Raw genomic sequence first — 16,462 nt, 5'->3', positions numbered from 1 at the left:
TTGCATAAATCTTGGTACAAAAATCCAACTTCCTGAAGGTAAACAGTGTACCGTTCCCTTTCACTCTGTCTTATAAATCAGGATACGACGTTACCTACTTTTTCATGTACTCGTTTGCAGGTTTTTTCAGCATGAGTCGAAGGAGGATATCATGTAAAGACCTGGGGCATGCTGACTGCCAAGGGTGGCTCTATAAGAAAAAGGAGAAAGGAACTTTCCTAGGCAACAAATGGAAAAAGTTCTGGGTGGTCCTGAAGGGGTCGTCGCTGTACTGGTACAGCAATCAGCTGGTGAGTCCACTCTCTTCCTCCTCTTCCCTCTTCAACAAAGGGTGGGTCAGAGATCATGATGCAGCAGGTGGTCCCTATGGGAAAGATCATTTCAATTTCTGGGACTTGAAATAGAGCAAATAAACCAATAAGCTCTGGAAACTGTTTCTGTGGATATGTAGGTTTTTCTGTTGTACTTGGAGGAGAAAACCATCCCGCTTGACTAATCTTTGGTTGGAGAGGAGCATCCCAATGTATACCTGTCTTGAAGGAGGATTTCAGGGCCAGTTAATGTTACTCTGCCATAAGAGATGCTAATCATTTCAGGATTTCCATGGACAACACTTGCTATGGACACTTGACATTGCTAAGATCTCTACTAAAAAAAGGGTCTCAACTTAAAGAAAAGTTGAGGGTATAAACTGATTCTGTCCACAGAAGCTGTTTTCATTTTTCCTCCTTCATTATTTTCTTTTCCTCTGACCTTCTCTGTGGCTGGAGTGGGCAGGGGTTGGTTTTGGAATCTCTAACCTGTGTGCCAACATTGCGTCGCTGACTGTCAGCTCTTGTTCTTTGGCATGTACACTGATGGCTTTAAACTAATGATCCTTGGACAAGTCTTGATAAGAAAGTTGCCTAATTTATCCTGTAATAGGCAGTGTACTTTTGAGATCTATTTTGCAGGCGAGTTTTCTGTTGGAAAGGGCTGAAAATAAAGTTATTGTTAAAATGTGTAATGATCAAAATTAAAAAAAAAAAAAAGTATGCTGATCCTTCCTGGCTTGAGGCATTCTGAAAACAATGATGTTGTTGAATATTGAGCAGAGACTTTTCACAGAAGAACTCTCTCCACTAACCCCGAGTAGCCAATTGCTGATCTAAGGAGAACTTGTTTCCCGTTTTGGTTGAGTAAAGGTCAGCAATGGATGTCCTTTAATTTATTAAGGGGAAATCATTTAAAAATTGACCACAAGCCAGAACAGTTCTTTTTATATGACACCAATTCTTTAAAAACATCTTTGTGTGCCCATCTCTTGAGCAACAGAGCTTTAGGGCAAGTAACTTTATAAATGTAAAATAAGTGACCTGTGTAGTTTGAAGGTGAAATTTTCAGCTAGGAAATTTACATTCACTGGCCACTAATCGAAAACTTGTGTATCCACGTGACCCAAGGACCTGTCCTGTAAGGGTCTGGTTAAACTGCACTCAAATCCAATTCCAGTGCCCTGGAATCAGCTCCCTCTCTTGTGCTTCTCTCTGTACGCCCCCTCCTCTGTCTCCTGCTCCTAAGTTTATTGCTTTGGTTTCACCCAAAACCTGGTACAAAATTCTTCACTGAGTTTTATAACAATATATATTTTTGAGTTTTAGCAATTTTATTAAAGATTTGGGAGGTTCACAAGTAAGAACCACCTTGTAGAATATGTAATCCTCCGCTGTCTCCTTTTCACTCTTTTGTTCTCTCCTGGATACATTCATCATCTCCTCTAGCATGGAGTGGTTTTATCCAAATTAAGGCAACCTTGGGCTGGGCTCTCACTTTCTGTCCTAAGGGGTTTTTCCTAAACAAATACAGTGTCCCTCTTCTTCTTCTTTTTTTAATGAGAAAGTTTAAGATTTGTTTACTTTAAACTTTCAAATATGCAATACAGTATTATTTACTATAGTCACAGTATTGTACATTACATCCCTATGATTTGTTTATTTTATAACTAAAAGTTTGTGTTTTTAGTATCTTCACCCCTTTTGCTTACCCCTCAATCTCCACCTCAGACAGCCACCAATCTGTTATCTGTATTTTTGAGCTTAGGTTTATTTCTTTTTTTAAAGATTCTACATAAAAGTGAGAGCATACAGTATTCATTTTTCTCTAATTTATTTTACTCAACATAGTGCCTTCAAGGTCCATCCACGTTGTCACGAGTGGCAGAATTGCATTATTTTTAAAGCTGAATGTGTGTGTGTGTTAGCAGCTCAGCCATGTCCGACTCTTTGCGACCCCATGGACTGTAGTCCGCCAGGCTCCTCTGTCCATGGGATTCTCCAGGCAACAATACTGGAGTGGGTAGCCCAGTACCCACCCGGGATCTTCCTGACCCAGGGATTGAGCCCAAGTCTCTTGCATTACAGGCAGATTCTTTATCATCTGAGCCACCAGGGAAGCCTGTTATAGCTGAATAATATTCTACTAATTACATATCTCAGTCAGTTCAGTTCAGTTGCTTAGTTGTGTCTGACTCTGCGACCCCATGGACTGCAGCACACTCACATCCTCTTAATCCACTCATCCATGGATAAACATTTGGACTGTTTCTGTATCTTGGCTATTGTAAATAATACAGCTTCCTTCTTAATGAAGGTTAATAAATTAGGGTTAATACAATTTTCTGCTTCTCATTTATAATGTTTTAGGCTTTTGCTTTTGGCTAGTTGTGGCAAGTTATAGTCTGGATCTTTTATGAAATGAGACGGCTTACCAATTTACTTTTTAATAGCTCTTTAGGAATTTTCTGAGACTGTTGGGAAGATTGGGTGCTGATGGAGCATAGCACATCTGTGGGAAGCAAAAAAGCTCAGATATAAGCCTGGCATTAATTTCCTCATTCAGTCGCATTTTCCCTCCAATATGTTCTCGGTGCTGTTCCTGTCTTCATAGAATTGAATCCCCTCTGAACCACACATGGTTACAGAGTTGGCTTATTTGGCCTCATCAGTTCATTTGGCTTGTTTCTCTTAAGGGAGCAATGAATTACCTATTTTAGGCATTAGGAATCTCATGCTTCCATAGGGACCAGCACTGTTGATGGAGACTTGATGAGAAAGAGGAAAAGGAGGGACCATCAGACCCCCTCGAGGCCCCCTGTCCTCAGTTGCTGTCATACAAACACATAAAGCAATACTCAGGGAGCAAATTATGAATTCGAGCAGAAATAGATTAGCAACATTGAATGGAGATAAACTTATTGTTATCTGGCCAGAGAATTATCCTATTCAGCTAGTGGTATATAACAGAACAACCCTTTCAGCTCCCTAATTCTATGCTGTATTATAGAGGAGTCATCTCTACACACACACACACACCCTGACATCTTAATTATATGTTTGTTTTGGGGGAAAAAGTCTACTCAGTGAATACTTAATTTAAGAGTCATAGTCCTGCCATCCATGTGAATATCAACTGTGAAGTAAGAGCCAAACACATACCCTCAGGCTGAGAACATTTATTTACTTTAAGCCACTCAAGGAATTCAGACTCAATAAAGTAGCTCCCGAGGCATCTATGCCTTATGAAGAAACTTCTTTTTCTTCTACCTTCCCTGTTGCCCATTCTTTTTCATACGGTAATGAAGCTGATGGTTTCATAGCTGGAGCCTCCTCTTACCAAATGCCTGCCAAATGCCAAGGGAGACTCAAGGTACCTTTCCTACATGTTTTTTTTTTTTTAACTCCTCCAAAATACCCTCTGAAGTAGCAGTTGTCAACCTATTTTGAACGTTGGGAGAAGGCCGAGACTCAGGGAACTCACACACATTCTCCAGGTGATCAGAATCCTAACGGAGGTAAAACAGATCCCCTTAAGCCCCTTACTCAGCCCCATGTTTTGTCCTATGCCAACCTGACTCCATGCAGGGACCAGGATAAGCTTGGTCCCATGCGGTTCCCCGCTATTGTCTGCCTTCAGAGGGGCTCAGAAAGAGCAACTCTAGAAGTGAAACGTGAGGCTGGGCTGATGTGCAAGTCCAGCTGCTGTCGTGGCATCCCTCTGCTTGTCGCTCTTGTTACCTGACAACCTGAGGAGACGCCACTCTCACCTCTCTCAGGGTTTTGTTATTGTCGTTACCTAGTAACCGACACACGGTGTACTTCCTTCTTCCACCACTCTTTGCTGCTTTAAAAAATGCTACGCAGATTTTCTTGAGAAAGGTCAAGTCTAGACATTCATCTATCGCTTTTCACACCCCATCTTACTCGCATAGAATCTCATGCTGCACACAAGAGTTTATGGCATGTTTTACAAAACCATATTCAAGTTGAACAGCCTTAAAAATCCAGGCTGTTTAAAATCTTGGATTGAAATCCACACAAGTGCTTTTCCTTGCCCCTAAAGTACCAGTTCATTTCCTGGCTCCTGATAATCTCCTGGCCTGTATCTGTCTTACTCTCCCCACCCTCTACACTGCCACCCAAGCTGCAACTGCAGAACTAATTTTAATTCTTTATTAATGGCATGTATGCCAGCTCTCTCTTTAAGCCTTTGCATATGCTGTTTATTGGCTCAGATAACTCTTTGTCTTCATCCTGTAAAGTCTTTCTCCCACTCAATACCATCAAGCTTACTCCTCCTCCTAAATCAAATTTTAGTTTGAGTAGCTGATCCCCTTAGTGTCCTTACCTTTCCTCTGACCCAGATTAGGCCACCTCTTCTATGCCCATGGCAGCCTATGCTTAATACTTATTACACTTATCTTCCTCTTTTGTACATCTTGTTGTGTGTGTTTAGTCTCTCAGTCATGTCCCGCTCCATGTGACCCCGTGGACTGAAGCCTGCCAGGCTCTTCTGTCCATGGAATTCTCCAGGCAAGAATACTGGAGTGGGTTGCCATGCCCTCCTCCAGGGGATCTCCCCAACCCAGGGACTGAAGCCCGATCTCCCATATTGCAGGCGGATTCTTTACAGTCTGAGCCACCAGGGAAGCCTGTACATCTTGTTAGTCTTGCTGTTTTCCACTACTGATAGTAATCTCTGTAGAGCAAGACTGAGTATATCTTTAGCCTCTTAGGCAGTGTCTGACACATACTAGGCACTCCTGTTGTATTTGTTGATTTTATAAATAAACAAGATTTAGGAATCACCAGCATTTATCTTACCCGTGGGGGTTTTGAGAAATGGGCTGGGGAGTAAAGACGGCTTTTGATGGAAAATGATTTTCCAGTAAAATAACATCTATTAAAAAAAAAAAAATATATATATATAGTCACACCTAGTCATGTCTGTTCTTAAAAATACAGGACAAGATCCAATTTGAGATTTGCTAGAAGGTTTCCATGGTCCCAAATGGGTCCCACACAACTGCTTGCTCCCATTTTGTTAATGTCTTACTAGAGTTTATTTTATTAGATTCTTTCTAACCATGGCCTCTGGCTGAAAACAAGGGTTTATTGATCCAGATCACCAGGTTAGGGCAGAAATGTTGAAAGAGAGAAGGAAGACTTTCCAGGGAATCCCCTCCACTCGAGCTTTTCACCTGGATTCCAGGCACATCTGAAGACTGATGTTTGGGATCAGCATCTTCTCTCTGGAGGAGGACAGACAAAGTTTTGAATTATTGTTTTCTTTCAGGTGTGTTGCTATGAAATAGTGACAGGATAGGTCCTAAAGATGTGATTACTTATTGGTGAAAAGTATCATATTTTTTCAGCTTTAAGATTTCCCCTTTTGCTATAACTTATTTTTCTTTTCTAAGAATTCTTCATTAAAAGTTTGCATAGTTCCTTGAGAAATATGTTGTGGATTTTATTTATACCCAAGACTGATCATATGGTAAATATTATATATATTATTTTGTTATATAACCCACTTAAAATCGGTGAGGTTCTAAACGTTTCTGCTCACAGAGCATTTAATCATTTTGGTGGCATATCTTCTTACTTTATCTAAGAGCATATGTGAGCTATCAAAATTAATCAAGGGAACATATGCATTAAGCTAGTATAAAACTTGGAGGCATTGCCTAAACAATTTAGGCTTTAATTACAAAGCACAGTTTAATATTAATTACAGATAACAGATATTAAAATTCTCTTTCTAAATGAGCCAAACATGAAAAGTTTATCATCTATCCTTCCATTCATCCACCTACCCACCCATTTATATATCCTCCCATCAGTATTTATTGAGGACTTAAAAATACTTTGGACTAACTAGTAGATGTAGATGTTATAAATGCAGAATTACAAATAAATGAGAGACTGCAATTCTTCACTCTATTAAAAGCTTAGAGACTGGTGCACACAAAAAGACCTGTGTAAATGACATGATCAAAGAAAAATTGGTGAAGAAATGGCTCTGAGAGTGAGAAATACAGATGAATTCTATAAAATTCTGGGTAAAGGGAAATATTTTGGGTTGAATGTGGGACAGTTCTGCCAAGCAACTTTTATTCCTGGAAGATTCTTCTCCCTTTCTATCTAGGAAGGTGTGTTTTTCCTTATCTCATCATTTTCCAAAGCTGTGTGATTTCCTTGGTCAAAGAAGCCAGCCTTCTTTACTGGATAAACATAATTTTCACCAACAAAATAACATTGTTCCTGTGGATTGCAGTGAATTTAGAAAGTCTTCATGGAGAAGATTTTCTTAAGATCAGCCTTGAAAGTTTTTATTATTTTTGTTTTTTTTAAGGACAGAGGGTAGAAGGGTGGGCATTCCAGTCTGGGGACTAATGTGAACAAAGGAATGAAAATATAAATGAACTGTGCCAACCCATTGTGTTTGGCATTATACTGAATTCTCATAAACCCTGGCAAGATAGAGTTTATTATTCCCATTTTTCAAGGCGTTTAATGCAGCTCAGGGAATTTAAGTAACTTGCTCAAACCTGCTTAAGGAGTAAGTGGCAGGACTGGAATTCGGACCAAGATCTACCACTACTAAAGTCAGGCTACATGACCTCCCCTTTGAGAGGTGAGCCAGGATCAGTACGTGTGGCCCCAAATGCACGTGGTAGGGATGTGGATTTGGTCAGTAGGCAGTAGGGAGCCACTGCAGATTCTTGAGTCTGAAGATGACCTCATGAAATTGGCTTGTGAAAATACCAACCAAATAGTAATATAGGGGCTATGTGCTGTGCTGTGCTCAGTCCCTTCAGTCGTGTCTGACTCTTTGCGACCCATGGACTATAGCCCACCAGGCTCCTCTGTCCATGGGATTCTCCAGGCAAGAATACTGCAGTGGGTTGCCATGCCCTCCTCCAGGGGATCCTCCCAACCCAGGAATCGAGCCCATATCTCTGTTGTCTCCTGCATTGTAGGCCTTTTCTTTACCCACTTAGCTACTTGGGAAGCCCATTAACACACTAAGACCCCCTAAACCTTTTTTCCCATTAGCTCATGGTATCAGAAGGTGGAGAAGCAAACCTACAGATCTGTCTTCTGACTACCTTCATAAGGCATGTGACTGGTCTGTTATCTGCTGCACACAGGCCTCCTGAATGCATGGTTTCTCCAGCCCAGCAGAGCCCCTTAAACTGCTGCTGTAAGTGACATTTGCAATAAGCAAGGGCACCAGTATAAAGACAAATACTAATGGAATAGTGTCAGAGCTGCATGTCACATACTCCCATCAAGTACAGGATATGGAGTGAAGAACAGGACCAGGAGAAATCGCGTCAGAGCAGGGCTGGTAGGCAGTACGAGTGGGCTGTGCAGGAGTGCCCTGTGCACTTGCAGGAAGCCAAGAGATGCTCTCCATACCATGTTTCTACCAAGAAATGGGAAGAACGGGGTCTGACAGGAAAACATTCTATCCCTAAGTAAAAGCAGAGCTTGGTTCATGGACTCTGAATGCACATTTATGGCATAAAAGAATTTCAATTCTCTGTCTTCATAAAGCAAAAATCTCAAGTCTTTGTGATTGAGTTTCACGTTAACTGGCACTTTATTTTGCTTAAAACCTAAACGTTATCAGTTCGAGAAGAAATCCACTGTAATAGATCTCCCCATTTTAATTCTAGGGTTTCTTCTTTTGATCCTTGGTAAAATATTTTTTATCTAAGAAACAGAATAGATACATGCATACATATTTAAAAACATGAACCACTGGAGAACGAAATAGGAAATCAAGAAAGATTTAAGTTCTGGGGGAAATCAAGAAAGATTTAAGTTTTGGCGGCCTTTGCTTTTTTTGTAAGTTCTTTGAAGACCGTAGCAGAATAAAAGGATCACTGGCTCCGAGTCTCCTAGAGATAACAAGTGATGAAACTAAAAACAAACAAACCTACCTACCTCCCCAAAGTCACCTCAATTCCTTGCCCTGCCCCACAATAAAAAACATGCATATCTTTAGTAGCAGTTCAGAGTTCATCTTTATCGCCTATCTGCCCCATCAGTGGAAGTTTAAAGCCATGATTTTTTTAGACTTCCAAATTTTTGTATATAGAATATAAACTTGTATTAGATGACAACTGATTTTTTAAAAAATTCAGGTAGAGAAAGAAGCAATAACTTTTAACTAACACCTTCTCTATTTTTTATTACCGTTCAACTTGCTACCATTTAGCAAAAAGCAAAATTTTCATATTGTTTACCTCAAATCTTATTGCTTTACAATTGTGGCATACTCTCCATTAAAAATAAAAAGATGAAGCAGTCAATCCAGTGTTTAATTTAACATGGCTTTCATTGGGAAAAGGGGGAGGGGAAAGAGGGAGTCATGACGAAGAGGAGACCAACAGACAAAAAAGGTAAATTAAACATACAATGGTTTTCTTTAAAGAAGAAGAAGAAAATGTTATTTTCAACAAAAGGGGGGAAAAGCATTGAAAGCCCATGAGTCAAGCCATAGCCAAAACCATATTCTATTTTAAGTAGCTTTTCTTGTTTTCCTGCTCTTTTTTTTTCTTTTTTAAAATAAAATCTCTCCCCAAACCATCATCACTTTTAATCTTCCCTGGACTGGGCTTCATCTTCAGTCTGGGGAAGATGATATAGGGGCTATATTGGAGCAATATAGGATGATATATATATCGTATAGGATGATTTGGGGCAATATAGGGGCTATATTGGAGAATAAAGGAGCTTTCAGAGGGTCAGTTAGGAGATGGTGACAGAATGCAGTTGTTGAAACATGAACTCCTAGACTGGAGGGGAAACTAAAAATTTAGAACACAGTACACAATGGCACCCCACTCCAGTACTCTTGCCTGGAAAATCCCATGGATAGAGGAGCCTGGTGGGCCGCAGTCCATGGGGTCTCGAGGAGTCGGACACGACTGAGCGACTTCACTTTCACTTTTCACTTTCATGCATTGGAGAAGGAAATGGCAACCCACTCCAGTGTTCTTGCCTGGAGAATCCCAGGGATGGGGGAGCCTGATGGGCTGCCGTCTGTGGGATCGCATAGAGTCGGACACGACTGAAGCGACTTAGCAGCAGCAGCAGCACACAATAAGTGGGGCTTCCCAGGTGGTGTGAGTCATAGAGAAGTGAGTGAAAGTTGCTCAGTCGTGTCCACCTCTTTGTGACCCCATGGGCTGTACAGTCCATGGAATTCTTCAGGCCAGATTCACTAGAGTAGGTAGCCTTTCCCTTCTCCAGGAGATCTTCCCAGCCCAGGGATCGAATCCAGGTCTCCCTCATTGCAGGAGGATTCTTTACCAGATGAACCATAAGGGAAGCCCAGAAGTCGTAGAGAAGGGAAGCCAAGGGAAGTCATAGAGAACCATCCTGCCAATGTAGGAGATGTAAGGGATATGGGTTCAATCCCTGGGTTGGAAAGATCCCCTGGAGGAGGGCATGGCAACCCACTCCAGTATTCTTGCCTGGAGAATCCCATGGACAGAGGAGCCTGGAGGGCTACAGTCCATAGGGTCACAAAGAGTAGGACACAACTGAAGTGACTTAGTATGCACTCACACAGTTTGCAAGGGAAAGGTATGTGGAGCGCTTGATATAGAACACAAAATATTTGAAGCTAAAACGACTCCAAGTTTTAGAGCCTGGAGAGACCAGGAAAATAATATGAAAATTGAGGAAGGACAAATTTGTTGGTAAAAATGTGAAGTTTCACTTAGACTCATTGTCAGTGACTTTTCTGGTTTATTTTAGTTTTGTACATTCTTTGTATAAAATTACTAGGAAATCTATGTTCTTTAGTAGTAGAGTAACCGTTTATTGATGCCTTTTGTGGTGTTGCATCAGTGATTCAAGGGAGCCCAGGAACCCCTGGGCCTCATACAGAAAAAGGTGAATCACCAACTCTTTATTTCATAAACGCTTTTGGTAAACTGGTGAGTTTATATGTTAATATAAACATATAACCATATGTTAATATATGGTTTAATGGGCTTCCCTGATAGCTCAGTTGGTAAAGAGTCTGCCTGCAATGCAGAAGACCGCAGTTTGATTCCTGGGTTGGGAAGAACCGCTGGAGAAGGGATAGGCTACCCACTCCAAGTGATTCACAGTCGTGTCTGACTCTTTGTGACCCCATGGACTGTAGCCTACCAGGCTCCTCAACCCATGGGATTTCCCAGGCAAGAATACTCGAGTGGGTTGCCATTTCCTTCTCCAGAGGATCTTCCCAACCCTGGGATTGAACCCTGGTCTCCCGCATTGTAGTCAGACACTTTACTGTCTGAGCCAACAGGGGAGTCACACTCCACTCCAGTATACCAATTATACAGACCTTGCAGTTCTTTGAGAATTCAACCTGCCAGCCCGAATGTGACTGACTTTCCCCCTCACTGCCTGAATGATTCCACGTGTCTGCAGGTTCAAGTAACCGTGACTATATCAGAGGTTTTCAGTATTCAGCTGTATATTTAGGTCATGTGAATTTTGGAAGATCTTAGGTTTGGAAGGGATTTTTCTTGGAATTGGTTTTATGAGAATCTCTATAGAAAAGACTAATACGGTTTTTAGATTAAACTGAATATACCTTTGCAGAAAATGTTACTTGAAAGCCTGAATTTCTCTTTTTATGAGAAAACTGCTCTGAAAGTTTCACTCAATATAGAGCACCTTTTTTTTTCCACCATAAGAAAATAAGAAATGGGTTAACTCTCCCTTTGAAAGAGTTGTTGATGTTTTCTTAACTTTTTTTAGTAATCAGTTATTAACATAGATTTTGGGGAAGATGTCTGAACAAGTTTAGCATAGGTTAAAAAAAAATCTGTAAGAATTTATATTGCAATCAGAGCTTATTATATTCTTTTTTTCCTTTCCCCCAGTATAATGGGAACACCTGAGGGCATATTTTTTATCTCTCTGATTTAAACTGTTTCTAGAGACTCCCCTGGCAGTCCAGTGGTTAAGACTCTGGGATTCCACTGCAGGGGGCATGGGTTCGATCCCTGGTTAGGCAACTAAGGTCCCATATGCTGCCCGGCGTTCTGCAGTCCATAGGGTCACAAAGAATCAGACATGACTGAACAACAATGCTGCACGGAACAACCAAAAAAAAAAAAAAAAGAAGCCAGTGTTCAGCATTCAGAGTTATCCTCCATGAATACTGGTGACCACCTTGGTCTTGGGATATCACTGAATATATAGAGTAAATGACACACCCAGAAAGTGAAAAAAAAAAAGCCAAAAAACAGAAAATTGTGTCCCTGGAGCCTAGAACCAGTAGGCACAGAATAGGCACCAATCATTTTTTAAAATACAATTACTTATCACGTTACATAATTGTCAATTATTTATATAAATCAATTAATCAAAGCATGTTGAACACCTGATTATTCCTGGAGTTCTACCAAACAAGATCCTGTATGAATGATGGGCTTCTAATTTGTCTGATCTCTGTATTCATTGTTTTGGCCAACAACCAGCTTCTGAGAGTGTCCCATACAAAATTCCAGTACTTAACAATGCTTCTTCAGCCAAGGCAATTCAAACCACTTAAGTAAAACGGATACACTTGTTGCCAGCCAGTGTTCCTGGAGTGTGCATGAGGAAGGAGAAGGGAAGGTGGATGGCAAAAGATTTTTTAGCAGCTGGAAGTGAGTGGTTACCCTCAAGATGATGACTTGAGTGAAAGGAGGAAAACGAATTTAGGTTCCACTTGAGCCTGAATTTAGGAATGACTGAAGACCTTTTGAATTCTTTTCCTTCCCTCGTTATAATTCAGGCATGTGGAAAAGACCTTTAAAATGGATGCTTGGTTTTGGTTTAATGTATTTGTTGTCTGTGATACTATCACCATGTCTTAACATGTATTTTCCTTGGTAGGCCTCCGAATGCATTTCTAAAATAATGGTTCCCCACCCGTAGCTTTATTTATTTATTAAAAATTTTATTGGAGCGTAGTTGCTTTATAATGTACTAGTTTCTATTGTATAGCAAAGTGAAGCAGCTAGAAGGTATACTTGGGATTTACATATATACAGTATTGATACTGGGATAAAATAGATAACTAATGAGAACCTACTGTTTAGCACAGGGAACTCTACTCAATGCTCTGTGGTAACCTAAATGGGAAGGAAATTCAAAAAAAGAGCAGAGACATGTACACCCATTATGACCAGGGCAGTCTGTAACTGAGGCAGGCTGTCCTTTGTGACTTCTTGTTGCTAAATTCCCACAGTGTGGGAACAGTTGCTGACATTGCCAATGTTATTTTCCTTTCAATTCTTTCCAAACTTTGCCGAAGAAGCTGTGAAATTCCGAGGCTGTGAAATATTTCGCCTGTTGTCTTGTTCTTAGGGCAGGTCCACTGTATTTGGGCACTGGTGCTTTGACAGAGGACCCCAGGGTTCATGACAGCGGCTGGGCTGTCCGAGGATGGTCCTCAGCTCACAGCAGGGACTGGAATGCCCTCGGGAGATCAGCGGTATCTCCTCTCCTCTCCTCTGGGGGGCAGTGCCTAGTGCTTCTGCTGGTGTTTCCACAACCTTCCTCTGTTTTACTTCATCTTTTTTGGGTGGAATCCAGCTTCTCGCTTCTCGGAAATTTAAATAATTTTTTAAATGCCTTAAATAATTAAGAAGATGGTTTAAAATGTCAGACAGATATGGAGAGAGACAGAAAGAAATGAGTGAATTAAGATCATTTATTTATTTAAATGAATTATGATCCTGTGACCTTGATGCAATCACTCCAAACATTTTGGTGTATGAGTTTGCAAACATTTTTCTGTGTTTCCCAAAAATACAGTTATACCATGCGTGAGATCATAACTTGATTTTTTCACTAAGCAATTATTACAAAAATATTTTCATGTCTATATACTATATATATATACTATATACTATACATATATACTATATGCATATATCATTTCTAATGGCTGTATTACATATGGATATATTATAGTTCATTAATGCATAGAATTTGAAATCAGAAATCTTGGTTTTAAAAATTCTTTATTTTTTTTTTTTTTTAAATTTTATTTTATTTTTAAACTTAACATAACTGTATTAGATTTGCCAAATATCAAAATGAATCCGCCACAGGTATACATGTGTTCCCTATTTTAAATTTCTTTAAAATATTTTAAAATTCTTTAAAATAGCTAACAGGAAATAGAATTTACAAACACACATATACTAAGTTGAATGTAAAGCAACATGTGTTTAATTTATAGTATATGTTTAATATGGGCTTCCTGGGTGGTGCTACTGGTAAAGAACTCCTGCATAAAGCCAATGCAGGAGACGTACAAGATGTGGGTTCGGTCCCTGGGTCAGGAAGATTCCCTTGGAGAAGGGCATGGCAACCCACTCCAGTATTCTTGCCTAGATAATTCCATGGCTAGAGGAGCCTGGAGGGCTCGCAAAGAGTCAGACATGACTGAAGTGATTTAGCATGCAAGTGTGTTTAATATATTTGCATTTATATAGTTATTGGTATGCATATAAATATATTGATAGGTGAATGCGAGTGTGTGTGTGTATCTCGGTTATTCTTTTAAACGAGCAGGCAGGAAAATGAGTTTTGCCAGCATGGATATGAAGGACAAATGTCACAGAGTCCTTAGTCCTGCCCTTTCATACTAAGCTGTCTCATTGTAGGTCAGTGATGTAACTCAGTACGCATTCATTTTCTTATAAGTACCTTTTGACCAAGAATACCGTCCCTACGTAATTCAGAGTGGTTGTGAGAAGATTAAATGCATTTTAAGGCAATATATAAAAGATCAAAGGAATACGTATAATGGCAAATTTGTGTACACTTTAGATGAAATGTGTGTGTATAGCATTGCGATTTTAGGATGCAAAAGGGTTGTGCTAAGGATTTTCAAACACTAGAAATGTTTGCTTTTGTTTTGGCGGCAATGGCTGTCATGTGCTAGAGATTCTAAAAATACTCCTACTGACCCTGTGTAAAGGGTGATTTTTAAGCCATAAAACAGGAAAGTGAGCTAGGAGGCCCTGGGGGCATTCTTCAGCACAGTAGCTGCTAACCTGGAGTAAGAGCTTAGGTAATATGTGATTTAGTGATGAGGGCTGTGTGCACATTTTCCAAACAATAGAATGAGAAGTGACCCATGGGATGAGCTGAACTTTTGGTTAGATTTGAGGATTTTCCTGAGAAGTCATTATTTGAAGGTTTATCGTTCCCTGTGGAGCAAGCTTTTTAAGGTCCAAGGGACCAGATGCTTCTACTGACAAGCTAGCTGATAAACTCATCTGTCATCGTGCTGCTGTGTTTGGTTTTCCATAAAGTGTGTTTCAAGCACATTTTGAAAGGAAGCTATGCAGTGGAAGTGAAAAAAATATATATATATAGAATATTTTTTAAAGGAGCCAGAATTTAGAACATGTTTGAAACAATGTCTTCAAAAAGGACAAAAGGGACTTCCATGGTGGTTCAGTGGTTAAGACTCCATGCTTCCAAATGCAGGGGGTGAGGGTTGTGGGTTCTGTCCCTGATAGGGAAACTAAGATCCCACATACTGCACAGCATTCTCCCCGCCTCTCAAATAAATGAAAAGGACACAAGAAAATGACATCTTAGAGTTGAAGTTGTCCCTAGATTCAAAATCAGGAGGATGGGCGCTCCTCTGATGCTGGAGCCACTTATCAACCTAGGCCAACCCCGCCCCCCCCCACCCCGCCCCACCCTGCCCCTGGGCCTTCTTTCTTATCTGTTAGACTGGAATGTGAATCTCTGGCTATTCCCTGGGAAAGAGGCAGTCTCATGAACAGCATGTTAACCACTGATATTTTCCTATTGGAATCTTAGGAAACTTACTGTGGCAAATGCATTCTCATCCTTCACTGACAAATAATGATTTTCAGAGGAGTATCACCACATTTTTTGGAATTTATTTTTAGAAAATTGTAGTACCTCAAACATAACATGCAGTCACCCCTCTTAGCCATTTTGAAGGATACAGTTCAGTGGCATTAAGTATATTCACATTATTGTGCAACTGTATCCAGAACTCTTACCATCTTATAAAACCACAGTGCTATATTCAATATCTCCACCTCTGGAAACTACCATTCTACTTTCTTTCTTCATGAATTTGGCTATTCTTGGTACCCCATTCAACTGGAATCATGCAGTATTTGTCCTTTTGTGACTGGCTTATTTCACTAAGCATAATGTCTTCAAGGTTCTTTACATCATACTGTGGCATGTGTTAGAATTTTCTTCCTTTTTAAGACTGAATAATATCCCATTATATGTGTAGACCACATCTTACTTGCCCGTTCATATCTGTTGATGATCACTTGGATTGTACCCACCTTTTGAAGATAGTGAATAATGCTGCTGTGAATACAGGTATACAAAAGTCTTTTTGAGACCCTTCTTTCAATTCTTTCAGCTACATACCCAGAAGTGAAATTGCTGGATCATATGATAATTCTATTTTTAATTCTTTGAGGAACTGCCATACTGTTTTTTTTTTTTATGGTGGCCCTTTTACATGCCCACCAGTGACGCACAGGGGTTCCCTTTTCTCCGCATCTTCACCACCATTTGCTATTTCCTGGTTTTTTGTTTGTTCTTGTTTTTGGATAGTGGCCATACTCGCAGATATGAGGTACTGTCTCATGGTGGTTTTGATTTGCATTTTCCTAATGATTTGTCACCTTGAATATCTTTTCATGTGCCTTTTGGGCATTTATATATCTTCTTTGGACAACTGTCTTTTCCCAGTCGAGTCTGTTCAGCTGTGGCTGAGCAGTAACTTAATGGGACTCAAGAAACTCATGAAAGCAGTTTGAAGAGATTTGAAATTTTCTGGAGTTTTGGAAGATTTAATATGCATGGTGTGAAGGCACAATTATGTGCTATAATAACTGTAATTTTGAAACAATCTGCCTTATTTTTCATATTTCCACCAAATTTCTAATATTGAAAGCAAACACGCCAGACTTCAGGTTTTCTTAAATGATGTTCCTTTATTTATTCTTCCCTCACTTCTGCTCTAGCCATGGATGGAAGATGACCTCTATTGGGAAACAAGACACGTAGCTTATTCTATAATACTGACATTTAGCCAAATGTCTTCCTATTCATTTAAA

At 40.0% G+C, this 16,462-nt stretch overlaps 2 protein-coding genes across 3 annotated transcripts in view; one reads left to right on the top strand and one right to left on the bottom strand.

Annotated features, from left to right (window-relative positions):
• The window catches only part of IPCEF1 (interaction protein for cytohesin exchange factors 1), a 76,351-nt gene that overhangs the window by 2,667 nt on the left and 57,222 nt on the right, over positions 1-16,462 (top strand). Inside the window, exon 3 of the mRNA XM_055536032.1 lies at positions 121-290. Coding sequence (XP_055392007.1) covers positions 121-290 — 170 coding nt within the window. The remainder of the gene's footprint in view (positions 1-120; positions 291-16,462) is intronic.
• The window catches only part of OPRM1 (opioid receptor mu 1), a 162,550-nt gene continuing 146,237 nt past the window's right edge, over positions 150-16,462 (bottom strand). For both annotated transcript variants that reach the window (XM_055536031.1, XM_055536030.1), the window contains one exon: positions 150-188. In XM_055536031.1, coding sequence (XP_055392006.1) covers positions 150-188 — 39 coding nt within the window. The remainder of the gene's footprint in view (positions 189-16,462) is intronic.

The sequence above is a fragment of the Bubalus kerabau genome, chromosome 9, assembly GCF_029407905.1.
Source record: "Bubalus kerabau isolate K-KA32 ecotype Philippines breed swamp buffalo chromosome 9, PCC_UOA_SB_1v2, whole genome shotgun sequence".
Taxonomy (NCBI): domain Eukaryota; kingdom Metazoa; phylum Chordata; class Mammalia; order Artiodactyla; family Bovidae; genus Bubalus; species Bubalus kerabau.
Note: the sequence above shows the minus strand (reverse complement) of the source record. Positions and strands in the feature narration are given on the sequence as shown.